Source organism: Excalfactoria chinensis, chromosome 2 (assembly GCF_039878825.1).
Source record: "Excalfactoria chinensis isolate bCotChi1 chromosome 2, bCotChi1.hap2, whole genome shotgun sequence".
Classification (NCBI taxonomy): Eukaryota; Metazoa; Chordata; class Aves; order Galliformes; family Phasianidae; genus Excalfactoria; species Excalfactoria chinensis.
Window position 1 is genome coordinate 101,211,521 of NC_092826.1, and position 20,222 is coordinate 101,231,742.

A 20,222-nucleotide genomic window follows, 5' to 3' on the forward strand; every position below is an offset into this window, starting at 1 on the left:
ATTTCACCTAATCCATCATTAGCTTTCACGTGTCCTATATACTGTGCAACAAACCTAAATTTAACAAACCCAACTCCCCGTCAATTACCACGCTGAATATATTACATGTCAGCACATGGCATAAAGATTAGACACGCTGCGTTACATCCTTCTTTGTGAAATGCCAATATTTTTAGAGCACCGTTAACACTGCTGACTCCAACTGTAACAAATGGTCCTATCCATTGTGAGCAGGCACTAGAGCCCTGACCTTTGCTATTTACATACAACACAGAGCTACTAAATAAAATCAAAAACCTCAACAGACACAGAAAACACTTGACAGGATCATAAGTGTGGGGTTTTTTAATTGCCATATTTGTTTAGCTGGTGGAACCCTGGTAAGCAACCCAATTTGTTTTCAAAGAATCCTGCACATAAACATTACGAACATATTTAACTTTCTCCCCATACAGAAAGCACACAAAAAGGTTACTGCTTACAACAGAAACTAAACATGCTAAAACTATGCATGCACAGCATCGTTACTTACCAGTCTTCCACAGATAAACGGACGAAGTTTGGAATTCACTCTGTGCCCAAGCGCCCCAGTTCCCCAGCAGCAGGACCACCAGCACTCCCACGCAGCAGGCTGGTGAGGTGGAGAGCCCTGGCCCACGGAGGAAAGCAGTGCTCCCCTCACTCAGCCCCATGCCTCCTGCAGCCCGCATCCAAAGCCCACAGCCCGACTGCGAAACCTCCTCCGAATAATATTCCCCTCCTCAAAATTTTTTCACAGGGAGAAGCGAACTGGAAGCCTCACTCTTGCTTTTGTGCATGTCAGTTGCAAAGGAAAAACTGTTTAACGCTCAGGAACAATAGAGTCCTTGCTTGCTCTCGGTACAGCGGCTGCTGCTAGTATGGTTGCTGCTCCACTCTCTTCCATTCAGCGGTTAGTAGCAGTTTTCCATCAGCTAAAAGAGAGACAGCTGTCCGCAGGGGGCTCCAGCTGACTGAGCAGGTTATCTTGCGCTGGGAGGCGGCAGCAGTCATTTACACCAGCTGGAGAGAGCAAGACAGAGAGAAACAGGGATGAGGATGAACACAAATAACCCAGCGCTGTAATCTCAACACAGAGAGTGACTGCGAAAGCCTGGCTTCCCAGGCATCTCTCCCTGGAATAGCCCAAATGGTATGCACTAAGAAGAAAAGAAATCATCATCAGACGTGTTTCAGAAGCACAAGTCATGCAACCAGAACAGATAGAACTGGTGTAACATTATATTAATTAGGAAAGCATCATACACTTGTCCTGAAAGCAACATACATGCTGTGTTAAGCATTTTGTAAACAACAATAAATAAGTGATTACTCGTGCGTTAAATAGACATTTAAGTCCCCACAGAGAGAAATGAAAGGAATAACAAAAAGAACAACCCATAACTTTATTTGCATATTTGTCAAATTTGTTTCAGGTAATAACATGCACCTCTCTACTCTGTCTGGATGTGTAAGCACATCATCTCTGTGGTAGATGAGGTCTGCATGTAACATATAATGCAAAATAACATTCTTTCCTATCCAGTAAGTATGTACACATATATACATGCATAAATGTCAACTGTGTAATTTAAAGTAATTTGAAGATCAAGTTATCAATCATTTCTAAAACACACACCGAGTTTTACACATGAAAGTATTCAGGATACATTAGGCTGTCATGATGATGCAAAAATGTGGAAAGAGACAAAGCTTTTAAATAGGCATTCTTATCTTTTCCACCCATTGCCCAGCAAACAGATGCAGTAACATGCCTAACGATCAGGTTTCAGACATCTATAAACTGCAAATCAAATGAGAAATTTTTAAGGAAACTGTTACCATATCCAAAAAGTTCCATTCAAAATGCAAGCAGCCACAAAAACACACTGCATGAGCACATGATCCAGAGTTTTAAAAGGATGGAGCTATTGTTGTTTAAAGAAGAAACCGCCAGTGAACCTCTCTTGGGATGCCTGTCATTTTGCACAACCTTCTCAGACTCAGCCTTTTCACATGCATTTGATTAAAATCAGCCATGATCAAATAATTCCCAAGTCTTGCCTGTTTAAATATTCTGACATCAGAGCAAATTAGCAATGTTGAAGGTTGCAAATTCGTCTTTGTTTACTTTCCACTCTGTTACGCCTCTAAGAGGGAATTAAAGGCTCAGGGAGCTCTAGCACTGTGAGGCTGTGATTAAGAGAGATAAGCAAGTGTGGATTACTGTTCCTCAGCTGTTGAAAAACAGGCAACAATCAGGAGATTATAGGTTGATAAGGGATACATAGAAAGCCATGATCTTAACAAATTTATAGCATCCTGATGCAGAACTTGCAACCTCAGCTAAAGCACTTCTGGAAACAGATTTTAATTGCTCCTGATACATCATACTGTGTTCAATTTAGGAAGCATGGAAACTGCCTCATCCTGTGTTTTGTTGAGCAAGATGAAATACTATCAAAACAGTGTCCTCTGAGTTTATAGAATTACAGCAATTCCACAGGTAAATGCGAGGTTAAGTTATTCACATGCACATTGTTTTTCATGCCACACTGAATGTATTCAAATATTCAATCTAATGAAGATAATGCAATCTTCATAATTTCTGAAAAATATTACAACAAATTTAAGGGCTTAAAAAAGTTATATGACCACCAGGAAATCTGTGGCAACTTTACTGATTTGTTCAGTTAAACTAAAATATATATTACTTATAGGATACTTTGAAAAAATAAGATTAGAGATGTTGGCTTTTTAGCTGGAGATATACACCAGGAGGAAAAATATATATTCTATGGGGTGACTAGGGGCATAGGCACCGTATTCAGAGTTATTAACAGCAGAATTTTTATGAACATATAAAGAAAACCTCCGAAAATGTTTCATACAATGAGTCAGATCATCTGGAAACATCATCAGGAAATAGATCATCCATATAGTTGGCACAATGAATCAAAGCGGTTTTTGACAGCAGAACAAAGCAGTATCATGCAAGGGTGAATACACATACACAAACATTCAAACATTTTATTTCATTTATGCAATAAGAGCACGTACTTTAAAATTTTTCAATAAATTAAAGACTATGAAAACTCATATTTGCACACTATTCTTCATGGCAGTATTGTTTTTTTCTGACAAACATCAATAAAGTACAGAAAACTAATTTCATCTTCATTGGTAACTATGATGCACTTAAGATATATGTCAGAGAGAAAGAAAGGAGGCAAAACTGGGAGTATTATGTAGATGTAATTGTTTGTCTAAAAAAGCAGTAAGGATTCTTGAAGAGCTTTCTTTAGTAAACACTCAACTCTGAGCTATGTCAGTTTTGCAGCCCAAACACTCATCTGTTAATCAGAGCAGTAAAACACAAGCAAGAGGAGAGTAGGCAAATGCTTGCAGACATCCTAACCTATCTGCAGGAATTAGGTCTCAGACACAGGAGACTGTATAATACAGATTTTAAGCTTCAAATGTACTAGCATGAGAGAGTTGCTGGCTTCAGTTTCCATGTCAGCGTGCCCAACATATTCTGACCTATCTGCTATAGTGGGCAAGGGTCTTCCCCCAATGCAACCACAATTTCCAGTACACAATGACAACTGCTATTCTAATTATGATCTAATGATCATAAATAATCAATTGTTTGCAGTTTACAGGCATTCCCAAATATGAATTTATGTACTGCTGAAAAGAAACCTCTGACAAAGCATAGAAATAAACTACAGTCATCATTAATCTCTGTATCAGTAACTGCCGTACCTTACAGCATCAACAAATGAATCTCGGTAGACTTGTATTCACATACATTCATTTATTTGAGGAGTCAGTAAACTGACATAAGTGAACTAGAAGTTAGCACTTTTCGATTTTCTAGGGAAAAATGACTGATCTCAACAGCACTCATGAAAATAAGGTAGTCATAAAATATTAGCATTATTTTGTTCTTGTTTTCTAACATTAAACAGGGGATGACAAAAAGGCAAACATACCATATATTTAGTGAAAAGAGAAATGAGATCAAAATACCGATTGTACAGACACCATGTCTGAAAAGTTGCCTGCCAAACAGAATCTCCCTGCTAGTATTAGTATATTCCTGTACAAACAGGCAGTCCCATTTCATAAACCTATCACAGTTTGCAAAATGCTATGATTCAGAGCTTCAAAATCATCTTATGTTCTGTGCTGAAGACACTGTATTTCTTAACATAAATAAATAAATAAATAAATAAAAAGCATTAAAAGACCACAACATATATATGGTACATCAGCCTCTAGACTCAACAATACTCAATAAGATGCATGTTCAGCATCTCTTTTGTCCACCTTTAACTTTGTAGGCCTTGCATAAGCCAGCAACTTCAGTAAAGCTTCAGTCTGTTCTTCTAGATGTATAGAAGATATTTTACAAACTCTTCCATTTTCCTTTCTAAATTGTCTGTGCTGTGTGAGCTCTTGATGTAGTGAGCTCTTGGATATATCTACTGTAAACTCATACAGTGCACTGTAGTGGTTGCACATCTGACTTTTAGAGAAGGCATTAGGTGTGGCATGTTGACTTATATGCTTATTTCGATCATCTAGACAACCCAAGTAACAGCTCAAATGAGCTTGTTTTCTCTCTGTTCACCCGCATAAAGTCACTCACCAAAACCTCTAGCTCTGCATTTTTTAAAACCCCAAATGACTTAGAAATTTTACTACAGATGGAAGTGTGTTTAAATGATTCTCTTGAGATAAGACCTTCAAGAGAAATCCAGACCAGAATATATTGTACAGGGTCCCTTCAGGCTGTGGAGTTTTGAGTACTTCTCAGTAGACTCAGTAGTGGTCTATTATTTTTCTTTATATGAAAGCTAGAGAGCCTAATTAGGGAAGACACAAGAAATACGATACATGTGAACAACCTTTGAATATATCAAAACATACTTTGTCTCTCAAAACCTGGCAGATTCATTCCTGAATTCCAAAATGAAATGTCTTGTAGAAAAACCTGCAGCTGAAAAAATTATTCTTTAGGGAACCTAAACATATAGCCTCTAGGTGTCACACTTGACCATGTCATAATATACTACTTAGGGATCTCTCATTCTTACACAGCAGGTAACAGACCTTGATGCTATCCTTTCAAGGAATGATATTATTAAATATTTTTCTTTCAAAATTTGTAATTAAAAAGAGAGAGAGAGAGATTAGCAAATTTTTGCCTCTTTCATACAAGTCACACAGTGTTTAGTTTTTGACAGATAAACTGTTTTGGAAAACATTAGTAGTACCACAATGTATTTTAAACTTTTTCTTTTGAAGAATGAATTTTCAGAACAAATCAGGAAATTTTTAAGATATATATGTAGGTTTTGCAGAGGTAAGAAAGAATTACGCTTAATAAATCGCTAAAAATAATAAAACATTTCAACATTTCTAAATAATTACTTCAAAATCTTGTCAACAAGAAAATTTTATTTTTAGAACATGAATGAGGATTCTACATGCATAAATGCACAAGCAGCAGATGTTAAGAGGAAAAGGACGCCATCCAAAGGGTCCTGGAAAGGCTTAAGAGGTGGGCCCATGTCTACCTGATGAAGTCTGACAAGGCCTGGGTCAGGACAAACCTAAGCACAGATAAAGGTTGGGCAGAGAATAGCTTGAGAACAGCCCTGAGGAGAAGGATTTAGGAGTGTCAGTTTGATGAAAGATTCAACATGGGTCAGCAGTGTGCACTTGCAGCCATTAAAGCCAACCATATCCTGCACTGCATCAAGAGAAGTGTGACCAGCAGATCAAGGGAGGTGATTCTGCTCCTTTGCTCTGTTCTCAAGAGACTTGCGTCCAGTTCTGGGGCCCCCAACAAAAGAAGGACACTGAGCTGTTGGATTGGGTCCAGAGGAGGGCCATGAGGGCTAGAGCACCTCCCCTATGCAGAAAGGCTGAGAGAGGTGGGGCTCTTAGTCTAGAGAATAAAAGGCTCCAGGAGGACCTTATAGCAGCCTTGTAGTACCTTAAGGGGGCCTACAGGAAAGCTGGGGAGGGACTTTTCAGAAGGGCATATAGCAACTGGGAATGGCTTTAAACTGGAAGAGGGTAGATTTAGACCAGATACAAGGAAAATAATATTTACTGGTGGTGAGACACCAGAACAGGTTGCCTGGAGAAGTTTTGGATGCTCCCATCCTGAAAGCATTCAAGACCAAGCTGGATGAGCTTTGAGAAGCCTGGTCTAGTGAGAGGTGTCCCTGCAGGGGGTTGAAACTAGGTGATCTTATGGGTCCTTTCCAACACAAGCCATTCTATGATTCTATGATCTAGCTCTAATGCCTACTTTTTATTAAGGAAAATAAGTGATTATTGGATAGATTTCTCTTTTATTTTGCATTGTTTGTTCACTGCCTTAAAAGCTAGTTGAAGCCTAGTACATCGGTGAAAGTTTTCCTATCCAGTCTTTCATTTCTAAGGCTTTTTCTTCAGATGCAAGAAGACACAATTTAGATATTACTTAAAAGATTTATCTACTTATGTACTGCTGGTTTTGAGCAGTTTTCTCAGTTTTGGAGCCAAAAGTATTTCTTACTAACCCCTTTGGTAGGGAGCAAACAATACCCCTGGCCTGGAACATTCATGTAAAAAAGCATTCTCTATAAGAAGGCACATGTTAAAGTACTGCAAGAAGGTATTTGAAGAACTGATTGCTAGTAGATAAGGCTGGAGAATGGCAGAAATTCACACCGAATTAACTAGTTGCACACTTCCTCTACATTCTGAATGAATACTGTACTTTCTATGCAGATTACACCAGCTCCAGCAGCAGACTGTAGGAATCTGAACTTTTGCAAGTATCAGATATGGATGCAAAAGCACCTCTGAGTTTCCTTCTTTGGAAGTGTCATCTCTATCAAGAAATCAAGTTCTGAACCTTTTCTCATCATTTCAGAGATCTCTTTAGTTGCATCTGGTACGACTGTAAGATGCAGCTTGCCAATCAGTAGTAAAGGAAGCATGCATTTTTCATTAGGAAACAAACTGCATTGATTGTAGAATCAGAATGTGATGGAGTAAGCTCTTGCACTTGGATTTTCTCTTGAAGAGACCACACCTACAAGTAGCGTAAACACAAACTTCATAAAGCACAATACTACTTATGCTTAGGTTTTGTAGTGACATCTGAATCATGCAAATACATTCCTCTCTCAAATACATTTCTCAGTTTAAGACTGTCAAATTCTCAGTGTCAGGGCAACATTATCCTATAAAGACAAAGATAGGAATTAGAAAAAGCATAAAATAAAAATTACTTGTCCCATTCTTTTTAATGAACAAGAGAAACAGTAGTTCGTTTCTTGTGCTAATAGAAATATTTTCATGCGGAAATTGGTGAAATTTGTCATCTAAAAACTTTTTTTTTTTGTAACCTGCAGTTTGGAGATAAGCTTGCACTTTGCTTTTGTTAGAAGTGATCAGTGTCCTTATCATGACCTCTGAAAAGAAGTTTGCACTTGGTTAGAAATCCTTTTGAAACTGGGGTAACAGTATGCTATTCCTTAGATGTTGCTGAGAGGAAAAAAACCTTAAAATTGGGTACAAAAGTGGGCATAAAACATAAAGTTAGTATCTAGGCCACTAGAATTCAAAGCCTGGTAATTAGCAAATGACAGGAAGAGCTAAGAAAACAGACTGGAATTAGAATAAGAAACCTAATGGAGGAAGTAGCAACAATCAGAATTTCTACACATATACTATTCACTCTTCAGTCTTTTAACATATTTGACACACATTTATGCTTTGTTTACCCATGTAATTATTACTTTAAAAAGAATGAAGCATTTTTAAATCTAGCTTTAGTCATATCAGTTTCAGAAAAGTCCATTACAAACTTCACTAATGGAGAAAAATAAATAAAATCAGTTCTCTATCAACATGCCCATCTGAGCTAAATTTTCACACAGGAACACAGGACGTCAATGGGGCTTTCCAAGTCAGCTCTTTTACTCCAGTGTGTGCATATCCTTTTCAAAATTTTTAAGGTCAATGGGAACAGCTAGCCCCAATGTTGAACATGTGCTTATCTTGAAAATAAATAAGCTTATCCAGACAATTTGTTCACTGGTAAAGAAAAAATAAGAGTTAAAAATGATAGTAATGATATGTAAAAATAAATGAGTAGAATATACACAATACTTGAAACACAGGCAGGAAAATTTCAAAGACAACAGTGAGTACTGTTCCTGGCAAGGAGAACATAAAGACAGAGAATGGAATAAACAAAGAAAATCAGTGCCCATTATTGCTTTTGAAAATCCTCTCCTGGGATAGCTTAGTAATTTGCACATACCAAATCACCTTTAAACAAAAGCCACCCTCAGTCAATTTTAAACCTTCTCCTTATTAAAATCCTATTGATTGATCATTCTTCATCTAAATGTTTGACAAGCCAATTTCCATTTTCAAGGAGGGAAACAGTGGTCTTCTTTTTGAAGACATAAATCACTGAAATGCTGTTATCAGTTCTCAAGTTAACTAATTAATACAAATTAATAAGCAAATTAAATAAGGCTGCTCTTTATTTCTTTTTCACCCATCAGTCAGTATTTTTAATGGCTTCCAGAAATTGATGGATTCAGAAGTACTGACAAAAAATAAGTAGTTAGAAGTAGGTTATAATTATTTGTTAACTTCATTAGAGTTCCAAATTAGCTGGCCAAAAGTACAGTGTGTGTGTTATATGCTGACTTCAACAGATCAATAAACAAGAGGAATATAACTTGAGGAAACCAATTAAAGCATCTAACTCCATTTTGACATGAGGTCAAATTTAAAACCCGTTCCTACTGACAAATCTTCCCATTGAAAAGCATAGACTACTGTCACTGAAATCAACTCTGTAGCAAATTACCAAACAAAAAGGAAGGCAACAAAATGAATTCTAAGACCATATTAATAAAAACATGATTCCATTTAAAACCATGTCACTATTTAGCCTTGACCATTAACAACTAGATGCGAAATGCAAAATGCCAAGCTGCATCAAGAAAACCTCCCATTCTTCTAAGTGCTGCCTTTTCTTCCCCCTCTGCTGTTACAGAACTGTCCTCTTCCATTGCAGCAGCTTTTTTCTGACAAAAAGAAAGCAAATAACCAAACCCAAGCAAGTGCAATAGGTAACATCACGACCACATATAATTGGATTTTCTACATACAGATCACAAAGCACTTAGCACAGTCTGTGTGCTATGGAAAAAAAATCTTCTCTAAACTATCAGCATTAGCATTAAAATTAGAGCTTCACTGGAGGGAATCAAACCAAGCTTAAGGTGATGTGACACTTTCAAGACAGAAAAAGAAAAAAAAAAAAGAAAAAGAAAAAAAAAAAAAGAAAAAAAAAAAGAAAATATCATTGAATTGTCACCATTGTTCTTTTCTATGGTGACAAAAGACATTATTGCCAGATTTCTCCAATCACAATTAAACTTGCATATTCAAAAATGAGAGAAAAAGATTTCCAATTAAATGTTAGTGGCAGCCTTTGTACTTTCACAAGTTGCACCCGTAGGACCTGAAAATAATCCTAGTCTGACTAAGTATCCCTACATACTATCTGAGGAATATAAAACAAGTTATTTTGATGTACTTTTCACTGAATTAAAAACAAAAATAAAATAAAATAAAATAAAAAAAAAGAATGGAGACTAAAAGAACAAGGATTTTTCTCACCTATCACGTTAGTACTGAAATAGTGAAGAAAATTTCAAACCTGATGGCTCTAATTCAGAATTGAAGTTAGCATCCAGCTATGTGAGTGGATCATGACTTCCCCACAACAAAGAAACTTAATCTACATGGGTGAAATGAGGTGAGGAGCACTCAAAAGATGAAGCTCTATTTTGAACTGCAACAGCAATGTCTGAATGACACAGGTCAGGTAAAATAACAGCCTTTGATCAGGTAAAGTGACTCAAGTTATAACAGAGTCAAAAAAAAAAAAGAAAGAAAAAAAAGCAAGTCATGCATAAAGCTGATGCCAAACTTTACATAAGAATCTAGTTCCTAGAGTTATCTTCAGGATAAGAGCTGGAGCTGTTCAGACAGGAGAACAGAAGGCTCCAGGGAGCCTGATAGCAGTCTTTCAATACCTAAAAGGGAGCAAAATGAAAGAAGAGGACAGACTCTTTAGCAGTGTCTATTGCAACTGGACAAGAGAAAATGATTTCAAACTAAAGGAGGGCAGATTTATACAGGATATAAGTTCTCTACCATAAGGGTGGTGAATTACTGGGTACAGGTAGCCCAGAGTGGTCGTGAATGTCCAATCCTGTGAGACATTCAAGGTCAGAGTGGAGCAGGTTCTGAGCAACCACATCTGGCTGTAATGTTCATTGCAGGGAAGTTGGACTGGTTGACCTTTAAGGACTTCTTCCAACTCAAACAATTCTATGATTTTATGAATTATTTCTGATTCTTTCATCTTACTGTTTGATTTGTATATGTTCATTTATGTATATGTAACATTTATATATACACATTTAAATATATATTTAATATTGCATATAAATTTAACATGTATATAAATGTTCCAAACTCAACATGCATATATACATATATATATACTTATAAGCATATGTATGTATATATATAAACAAAAACCACAATATATGGCAATTTAAATTCTCTTAACATCCATATATAAAATTAGATACATGATACCTATTTAAGCCTATCTGGCATTTATATCCATACTTTAGCAGAAGCTTATTCCTTTAGATGTCCCATATAGTGAGAGTAAAGTGATAATTTTTACCACACATTTCCAAAATAACTTCATCAGTAGCCCAATCTCTGTTTCCTACAAATGCTTCTACACTCCAACTTTAATGTCTCCATCATACCTATTAAATGTAGGAAGTAATTTCTATGTATATAAAAGGTATTTTTAGTGAGTTTTGTATCAACCAGAAGAGAAAGCCATTCAAATTTTTACATGAAGAAACATACACGCACACAAAAGATCAGACAAATATGTTTTACATACTTCTAAAGCTGTTAGAGAAACCACTGTAAACAATTTGTTTTGAAGAGCTTGGTGGATAATTGTATGGTAAAACCCCTCATAATTTCGATTTTTCTCACTGACATACAGTCATACACATAGCATATGTAGAAGTTTGCCCATATCTCACACATACATATGTCTAAAGGTGTTTAATTATTAACATTTTATCATTACTCATATTTTATATGATTTTGAATACATCCTAAACATTGAACTTGCTGAATAGCAGGGTACACTGTATCTCACTTAGGCTAATATGGTGCAGTGCAACAAATTACTTTACTGAAAATTACAAGGTTGTTATAGCAAAGTATTACACTGATAAGATTCAGAAAAGAATTCCCTTCATCATGTCAAATAGTTTAAGGAAGCATATGCCTACATTAATTCCCCTCTCTCTTTCAGCAACTGGTTTACTGTCAGCAAACTAGAAATACCTTGTGAATCACAATTACTATTATTTTTTTTAATGCAAAACTTAACTATATTGACTTATCTAAGCTACCATGATCTCTAATACAAATTATTTTTTTAATTTTATTTGGCTATAGGCATTTTGGCAGAACTTCTAAGCTCCCAGCCAAGATCTAATTTTCATTTCTAAAAGGGACTGGTAAAATGCACTGTAGGTTCTCAGTCTCTGTTGGAATCAGGACTTCTAATTTCATGTCCTAAATTTAGATGAATGAAAAGCTTTGGCAGAAGGAAAAATACAAATATATGTTTTGGATCTTTGGAGGACAATAATTCTGTCTCTCTCTCTTACATACATACAAAAAAGAGAATTCCCATTGTTCTTGGCCAAGAGAGCACTTCTTACTGTCTCCAAGTTCTAGGAGAGTGTAAAGGAACTCATCTTTTACAGAAAAGATTTTGTAGGGTTCTCACTATAACAGTGCTACAAAGGAAAATTAATTAAAGTACAAAAAAATAGAATGGCATTCTAACTTCATTAATATCTTCAGAATGCAAATCAGAAATCTAGTCTCAATTTCTCTTTAAAAAAAAAAAAAAAGTTTGAATTTTTGAAAAGTGCAAGAAATCCCTCTTCTGTGTTTCGTGTTTCACACTGTCATCCCTATGATAATCTGCAATTTCAAGTAGAGATCTTTAGATGCTATCAAAATTAAATGATCCCAAATGGTTTTCATAATGAAATACAAAAGATTGCATTCATTTGATTTCAAAATGGGCCATTAGCCACTGTAGTCTTAAACCATTAAAAGAAAGAACTAGAAATCAAACAATAAATAAACCTAATGCATACCTCTAAGCAGTAAGTAATTAAAATAGATAGTAAACATTTGCTTTATTGTTTGATTTTTTCTCCTGCTAAATTATGATTTTTGCAACAGTTCTTAAATGGTTTTAGCTTTAAATGCATTGCATAAATGAGATCATATTCATTGTATGCTCTTCATTAACTCAACTGATGGTGTTTTAATTCCTGCAACAAGGTCTGGTGTTCCTTTTACAATTCAGCACAGCTAGTGTGTGATGAGACTAATTCGTTTCTCTACAGCAGAACAAATTATTTCTTTGCAAAGTACATACAATTTTTAGCAAAGGTTATTGTTAAACTTTCAATATGTTCCTTGTCTTACAGCAGAGTAACTATTTCATTTTTAATTAGCCTTCCTGTGTCCTGATTTCCCTAATGAACTAATAACCCATATTCTCTCTGATAATAAATATGTTGAATAAACCTAAAGGAAAATAAGAAAGGATATTTAGTGCAAGAGCTTTGTCTACTATACTGAAAAACTTTAGTATTGTTATAAAAAGTAAATGCAGTTTAAAACACTAGGGGTTAACCTGAATGAAAATAACATGAATTTCATCACAAATCATTGTATTATGATTATTTTTTGCCTAGGATTTGCCACACATGTAATTTGGCAAACATGGTATTTTAAAATATATAGGTATTAAATAAGCAAAACTGAACACAAAATTATTCTCATCATTTATTTTCAGAATTACAACACAGGAACTATGATGCAACCTCTGAAAAAATGCACGTATATTAAAATAATAAATACTGAGGTATTTATTAATACAAGGGAGCATCATGACCTTGTCCTGATGAAGACTTGGGTAAATAAGCTACAGATAAAAGGTAGTTGAAAGAGGTATTAAATGTAATAAACATTAGTATGACAACAAGTGACAGAACATGAAAAGAAACTGCCATAAATACCCTGATACGTGGGTAATTTGATCAGTAGTCTGTGGCTTTCTGGCTAACCCCCCAACAACAAACTAATAGAGGTAATGGGGAAACTGGTTACACAGAGATGCAATGCCTGGCAGAAGCAGAGAGCCCAAGGTGGGAGCAGTGCAGGCTGTCACAGAGCAACTGCCCACAGTCTAATAGTGCCAGCTCAAGCAAGTCTATTAACTTTCTAGACATGTACATTGCATATACAAGGAATTTCCCTGACATAGTAAAGCCCTCTTTGCTTAGTCCATTAACAAACTGAGCACTACAGCACCAAGGGGGGGGAGGGGAGATGGGGGGAGGAGAGGAGAGGAGAGGAGAGGAGAGGAGAGGAGAGGAGAGGAGAGGAGAGGAGAGGAGAGGAGAGGAGAGGAGAGGAGAGGAGAGGAGAGGAGAGGAGAGGAGAGGAGAGGAGAGGAGAGGAGAGGAGAGGAGAGGAGAGGAGAGGAGAGGAGAGGAGAGGAGAGGAGAGGAGAGGAGAGGAGAGGAGAGGAGAGGAGGTGTTAACACTAGTGTTTTGTAAATCTAAAACACAGCACCAAGACAAATATAACTTCACAATAACTCCACTGATTTACAGCAGATTGTAGTACAAACATCCTGAATCAAACTGTTACAGGTGAAACCTCTTCTCACCTGAGATCAGTTTCAAAACTCAGTACCCTGGACAGGGTCCGGTGAAGCTCCACTGACGTCAAAGCCATTCCTGCTACAATTTTTCATTTTATCAAGGTAAGGTCATTGTTTACAGCATTCTCCGTCTATCGTCTATGAAAATAATAAACTTTTAAAACACAAGTATATCTGGACTGACATAAACTTGAGGTTGTCTGTACGTTGTTTTTTACAGTCAGATACAGAAAGTGTTACAGTTTAAGATTGCACTAAATATATATAAAACTTATACTGAAGTGTATCTATCCAGAAACAGTGTAAAATTAACCCCTTAGATCTATTTTACTGTACTGTACAGGAATTAAATATTTGGATTGTACAACTGTTGTCCTCGGAGATTGAAGTATTTCTTTCACTGTTTATATTTGTCAAGTGAAAAGAAGTCAAACTACCAAATGAGCACAAAATAAATAAATAAAACTCAGCAGCTGCACAGACTGAATAAAAAGTATATTTGGCAAGTCCATTAAAATAGATTTATTTTTTTTTAATGGAAAAAAAATAAATCTATTTACTTCATCAAAGCCAAATGTAATAAAATGCTATGAAAGTTAACAGAAAGAAGTTCATGGAAAGGGTAAGAGAAATCAGAAATAGTACAGTAATCCTATCTTTACAAAAATGAACATAAACCCAAAAGCATGGATCAAGAATCTTTGCAAGGTCTTTCTGTGCCCTCATCTCGATGGTAAAACTGTTATAATTTATGATAAAGAAATTCTATTTCATAAAATTTTACAACCAAAAAGAAGGCAAAAAAAAATGATAATTTAACATTGAAAAAATATTGACTTTATTGAGCCAGTGGACATCGTCATTTTTAAAGCCAGTGCAAACTGGGTTAAATTTAAATCTCCCATTATCATGTAGATTATACTCAGATGAGGCGTTTTGCTGATGTTCACTGCAAGAAATAAGTATAAAATTAAATATATATATTTATTTTAGTGATGCTCTTAAAAGCAGGCTTAAATATTATTATTTGGATCCACCTGCAGGCCACTGCAGAAAGACTGCAGCTGAGGGGATGAGACGGCAGGGAAGCCCATTCAAGCTGATCCAATTTAGATATGCAAATTTTATCTTGCGCATTTGAAAAGAACATTACGGCACAGCATAATTTGCACCTTGAGTTCCAAAGAATAATATTTCTAATCTAATGAAAACATGCCTTCATTGTTCACTTTCCCCTTCTCCAGGTTTTGTCCAATCTACTGCTCTTCTACCTATTTATAACTGTTTTCTTCCATACTTGGAACAGTTAACTAACATAAAGAAAAGGAAAAGGAAAATAGAAATATATTTATTATTGTAGTCACCTAATAAAGACGATGTTATAAGTGCTTGACTTGTGATAAAATCTGTAACAGCGGGCCTAATATAAACACCACTTTAGGGATGAAATGTGAAATGAAGCAAGTGAAGCTTAAGATCATGCACTGTTTATTTTTATTTCACTTGGTTGTTCCTAATATTAATATTTGCTTAACCACTAACTTTTGCAAAAAATATATCTTTTTTTCCATCAAAATGAGTGGAACAATGCTGAATGGCCCACACTGTCTACATCTAGAACTACCATTTACACATAGTTCTTCTGATTCAGTGATATTATTGATGGAACAAGATTGTATGCTTTCTAATTCATGAACATACATGCTATCTTAAAAAGAATTAGCATAGCTGAACTAGCATGAATTCTCATTACTGTTCACTATACAGTAAACTCAATGCTTCAAATCAAATTTTCTTCTCAAAGTGGCAGATGAGACCCTTTTCACTTTCCTTATAAATAAACCCAAAGTTTATTATTGCTACAGTAAGCAACAACATTAGAGAAATTGATAGAAACCTGGAACCTCAAATTTCTCAGAGTACATATACGACCCCTGCACTGCTTCTTACTTCATCAGAAAATATAAGTTAATTCAGTCATTTCTAAATTTTACATCTTCATTACAATATCATTATAATATAGGTTGCATAAGCAAACTGCAACTAGAAGAAGATCCAGAAAATACATGGTTAATCTGCTGAAAATAAGCTTAATCGAGGACTCCTCCTAAGTTCTCCATCCAGAACAATAACTGGAATAGCCCCAGTGCTGATATGAGTGGGAGCTCACACAGACTTCCAATCAGGAAATCAGCACAGGAAAAGTGCAAGGCCTATGCTTGTGCTATTTGAAACAGAAAAGTCACAAAAATAAGTTTGCAACAGTAAGTTTGCAGTTACATGTCAAGAAGAACGATGCTTTGCTGTCACGTAGTCTGGGCCAGAGGGTGGTGGACTCCCTGGCATGTGCCGAAATGAAAAAGATGAGGGCAGTGGGTTGACAACAGGCACGTCTGGCATCTCCCAACCAATGATAAATAAACATGCAGTGTACTGTGGCCCTTATTTTTAACTCCAGAGAAGATTCTATCTTACCTCCAAATTAGGGAAAAAAAAAAAAAAAAAAAAAAAAAAAGTTTTATATTATTGATAGGTTCATGAAATACCATGTTATTTTGCACTTGATTCCAAATTGCTACACCAGCCTTAGCAGAAGATCAATAACCACATGAGGAAAACTGAGTAAATGAAAGTATTTCAGAAGTCACAAAACCAGACACAAATTTTCATATTATGTATGAAAGGTTGCAGGGGAGCAAAGTTGCATTGCATCTCACTCAGATGAAGCTAAAGACAACACATGACACCTCTTTAAGTGTACTCACTTTTTTGCAATGAGAACCATATCCATTTGCTATTACCAGTGTTCTTTGATTGCTATCTTTCTTTAAGGCAACTTTTAGAGTTAATTTAGATAATATCAAAAAGGGAGTGCAGTGGTGTTTTATTTTATTTTATTTTTTTATGTACAATGAACATTTTAAAAAGAAAGAGAAAGTTTCAAGACTTTCCAGAGATTCAGAGATATCAAAATAGCACAGTGTTTTGTCTGATATATTTCTGGAAGTAATTTAAAGAAAGAATTAACGGCAAGAAAATAATTCTTGAGTATGTAAAATGTTAATAGATGTCTTGAAAAATAATGTGTAAAATTTACTGTTTTGAAAGATATTAGGAGTGCTTGAAACTTTAATCTCAAGTCACATCATTCATATTATTTTCATCATTTATTAATTTGTGAAGTGAAATGATATTACAAAGTATAACAGTATTTATTATGTTTACTAAAATATACTTATATCCACAATGAGGAAACAAAGATATTTATTGTTAAAGCAAAATATAATCAATATAACAAAATATTTAACACTTTTAATAAATGCTTTTATTAAATAAACATACCCTGTCCTGAAAGAAAGGCCTTTAGCTAATTTGCAAAAAACCATTCCTTTCTTTCTTGGCCATTTATATAGCCTATGGGTTATATGAGAAAATTCATACCATACAATAGGATACAATTTGCATTTTTTCTACTAAAAATAACCTCGCTATAATTTAGTTTTTGCAATGAGAAGTTAACTGTACATTATAATTGTTTTCACTAACATCCTGTTACAATTAACACTTTCCTTTCCTGCTTTAAATACAGCCTCCATTTCCTTTTAAATATGCTTTTCCAAGAAGATTATCAGATTAACATCCTGCAGTTATTTTTCATTGTGCCAGGAGAGTTGCAGGGGAGAGCACAACTGAAGTTTTCAAAACAAAGACCTTGGCAAACTGTGCAACCAAATTGAAGGAGAGGTTATTTAACTTTATTATACCATTTTACATAAGCAATAAAACAACAAACCACAATTATAGAATAAAAACTGACTCTGTAAAAAGAGAAGAAAAAAGTCTATAAAATACATTTTACAGATTCTCATGTATATTTGTTTGCAGGGAAAAGAAACAGAAGCGAGTGCATAAGCAGATGCCTTTTCACAAATCTGCATTCTGTGTTTCAGTATACATCATACACAAAATAGGAAACTCAGCAAACACAACATATGCCCACCCAAAGCTTTTAGTCACTTCAATCACCTTTCCTGTCATTTAAAAATCATTTTAATAGGAAATCCTGTAATATGATAATGTTAAAATTATACAAGTAAATCCTGGAATCTTTCCTTGCACCCCAGGGAGAGAGACTTTGACCAAGCTGAAAGCCATTCGAAATAGGTACGTCAAAATTATTGGTGCAGTTTCTTCTTCTACATATACTTGATTCTTGATTTGGAATAACTGCTCACTACTCCCTCTCAAATCTACCAGATTATCTGGGCATCACAGCCTCTCAGTCCAGTAAATATTTACAATACGTTTATAGCTCCTGTTTTGGTGATTAACAAACCAGAAAGAGATTTTAAGCAAAGCTATCAGTTTAATCTAGCAGGGCTTTACATCCAGTACACCAGACTGGGTCAGACAGTTTTAATAGTAAGGCAATGATGCAGCCACAATAACTGAACTAAGGCAGTGAATTTTTAAAAACCCAGGGGAGTTACAGCCCCATTTACTCCATCTGTGATACACTATGGGGGAAGAGAAGCAAAATTTACTCTGTATTTATCTGCAGAACATGTTGTCAGAGAGCTATTTTCAGAAGGCAAAAAAGTAAGTATAATTTTTGAATGCATATAAAGCATCTGGAAAACAATTATTTTCAGCAGAAAAACAATATTTATATGTTCTGACAAAAAGTACTTATGGAAATAACATTTGTACAACCTGCAGAAGTTTTGAGAGCAATAGCTTTCATTAGAGCTGACTGCACATTTCTTCAAAGTAAGGGCCACAAAGGTCTGCCCCTTTATAAGGGAGTAGTGTCATTCCAACCATTCCAAGAGGAGACCCTGGGGGATGTAGCAGTCATTTAGCCTCATGTTCAGGCTGGGCTGTTATTCTGTTGATTCCACTTCTCCTTAGCTATTGCACTAACACAGGATTGAACATAGAGAGTGGCTGCACTCAGCTTTAGCACGACTTTACTCTCCAGCTAAGGACAGCTTTTTGCCTTGCTATTGGGCAGCAAAGGGTTATATGACTCTGGTAGCCATCTGATCCATCTGGTTTTAATATTCAAAACCCTACAAAAATAGAAACAACGCACAAAAATGGGCATATAATTAACTTGATAGGTACTCACCTACCATGTTCATACAAGTGCAGTCATTTCTGCATGCAGTAGGCAAATATGAAGTCCTAATGCACCTATTATGAACATAATTTTTTGCTAGCATAAAGCAGAGCAAAAAAGTTTTTTTTTTTCATTTAATGTGGCACAACTACAGAAAAGCACTAAACATATTTTTCAGTCTAGAAGTGTTTGAAACTTTAGTTGTTATGCCAATATTGACAAAGATGTGAAACATTTTCTATTCAAATTTGACTGCAGTTTGTCTACAGCAAGATAACTGACTTTTCAAAAACCTTTCTGTTAACAATGGAATTTGACCTAGTATATGCAAAGCGAGACAAATGTTGTACGTTTGAGTCAACTGCATAGATAGTGGCTCCAGTACCCAACAAAATCAAGTAACTATGAATACTGAAATCCACAGCTGTGTTGCATCCAACTGGATTATCTAGTACCAGTTCCCCAGTTTGGTGAGTTTGACAAGACTCCAGAAATGATTTTTACAATGAACTATAGATCTTTTACAAAGAAGGTAAAATCTTACTAAAATTATGACCAAAACAACCTGATTTTTGTGGAATATCTCAAAAGTACAGCACACTTGTTGTTGTTCCTAGTTATCTTGACTAAAGAGAGTGAGATTTTTACATGGCTATTTCGTACAAATCATTATAAGATTTTAACATTTACTGAGTTATTACAAGACTTTGAGGAACAAGACTGTGTTACAATATTAGAGATTAATCTGATCAGATACTTTACTTCTGAAATCCAGCTCTCAAGAGACTGAATTTTGGACTGGCTATTAAATCTGAGAGTTTATTGATTACCAACATCTATAAACTATGCTTACAAAACTAAGAACTAGCTTGCTCAAAACACTTTGTGGGAGCTTGGTGTTTTAGCCCTTTTCGTTGAAAACAAAACAAACAAACGTTGGTCAAAGCATGACCAGTTTCGAAAATATAAACTTTGAATTGAATGAGTGTTATGTTGTCTACAGGTCTTTTTCCTCACATGACCTAGATTTTTCAGATTACTAGTTCAGATTACTCTTCAGCGACCTCTTGTTTAAAATAAATGTAAGAATTATTAGAATACTTATAAATAATTCTCAAAAGTATTTCTAACAACAAAACATTCCTTTGAGATCTCTTTTACAAGTCTATGTTCATTCA

At 35.4% G+C, this 20,222-nt stretch overlaps 1 protein-coding gene across 1 annotated transcript in view; it reads right to left on the reverse strand.

The window, feature by feature from the left end:
* Positions 1 to 20,222, reverse strand: part of THSD7A (thrombospondin type 1 domain containing 7A) — a 261,280-nt gene that overhangs the window by 194,864 nt on the left and 46,194 nt on the right. The window contains exon 3 of the mRNA XM_072327327.1: positions 533 to 1,041. Coding sequence (XP_072183428.1) covers positions 533 to 710 — 178 coding nt within the window. The 5' untranslated portion in view covers positions 711 to 1,041. The remainder of the gene's footprint in view (positions 1 to 532; positions 1,042 to 20,222) is intronic.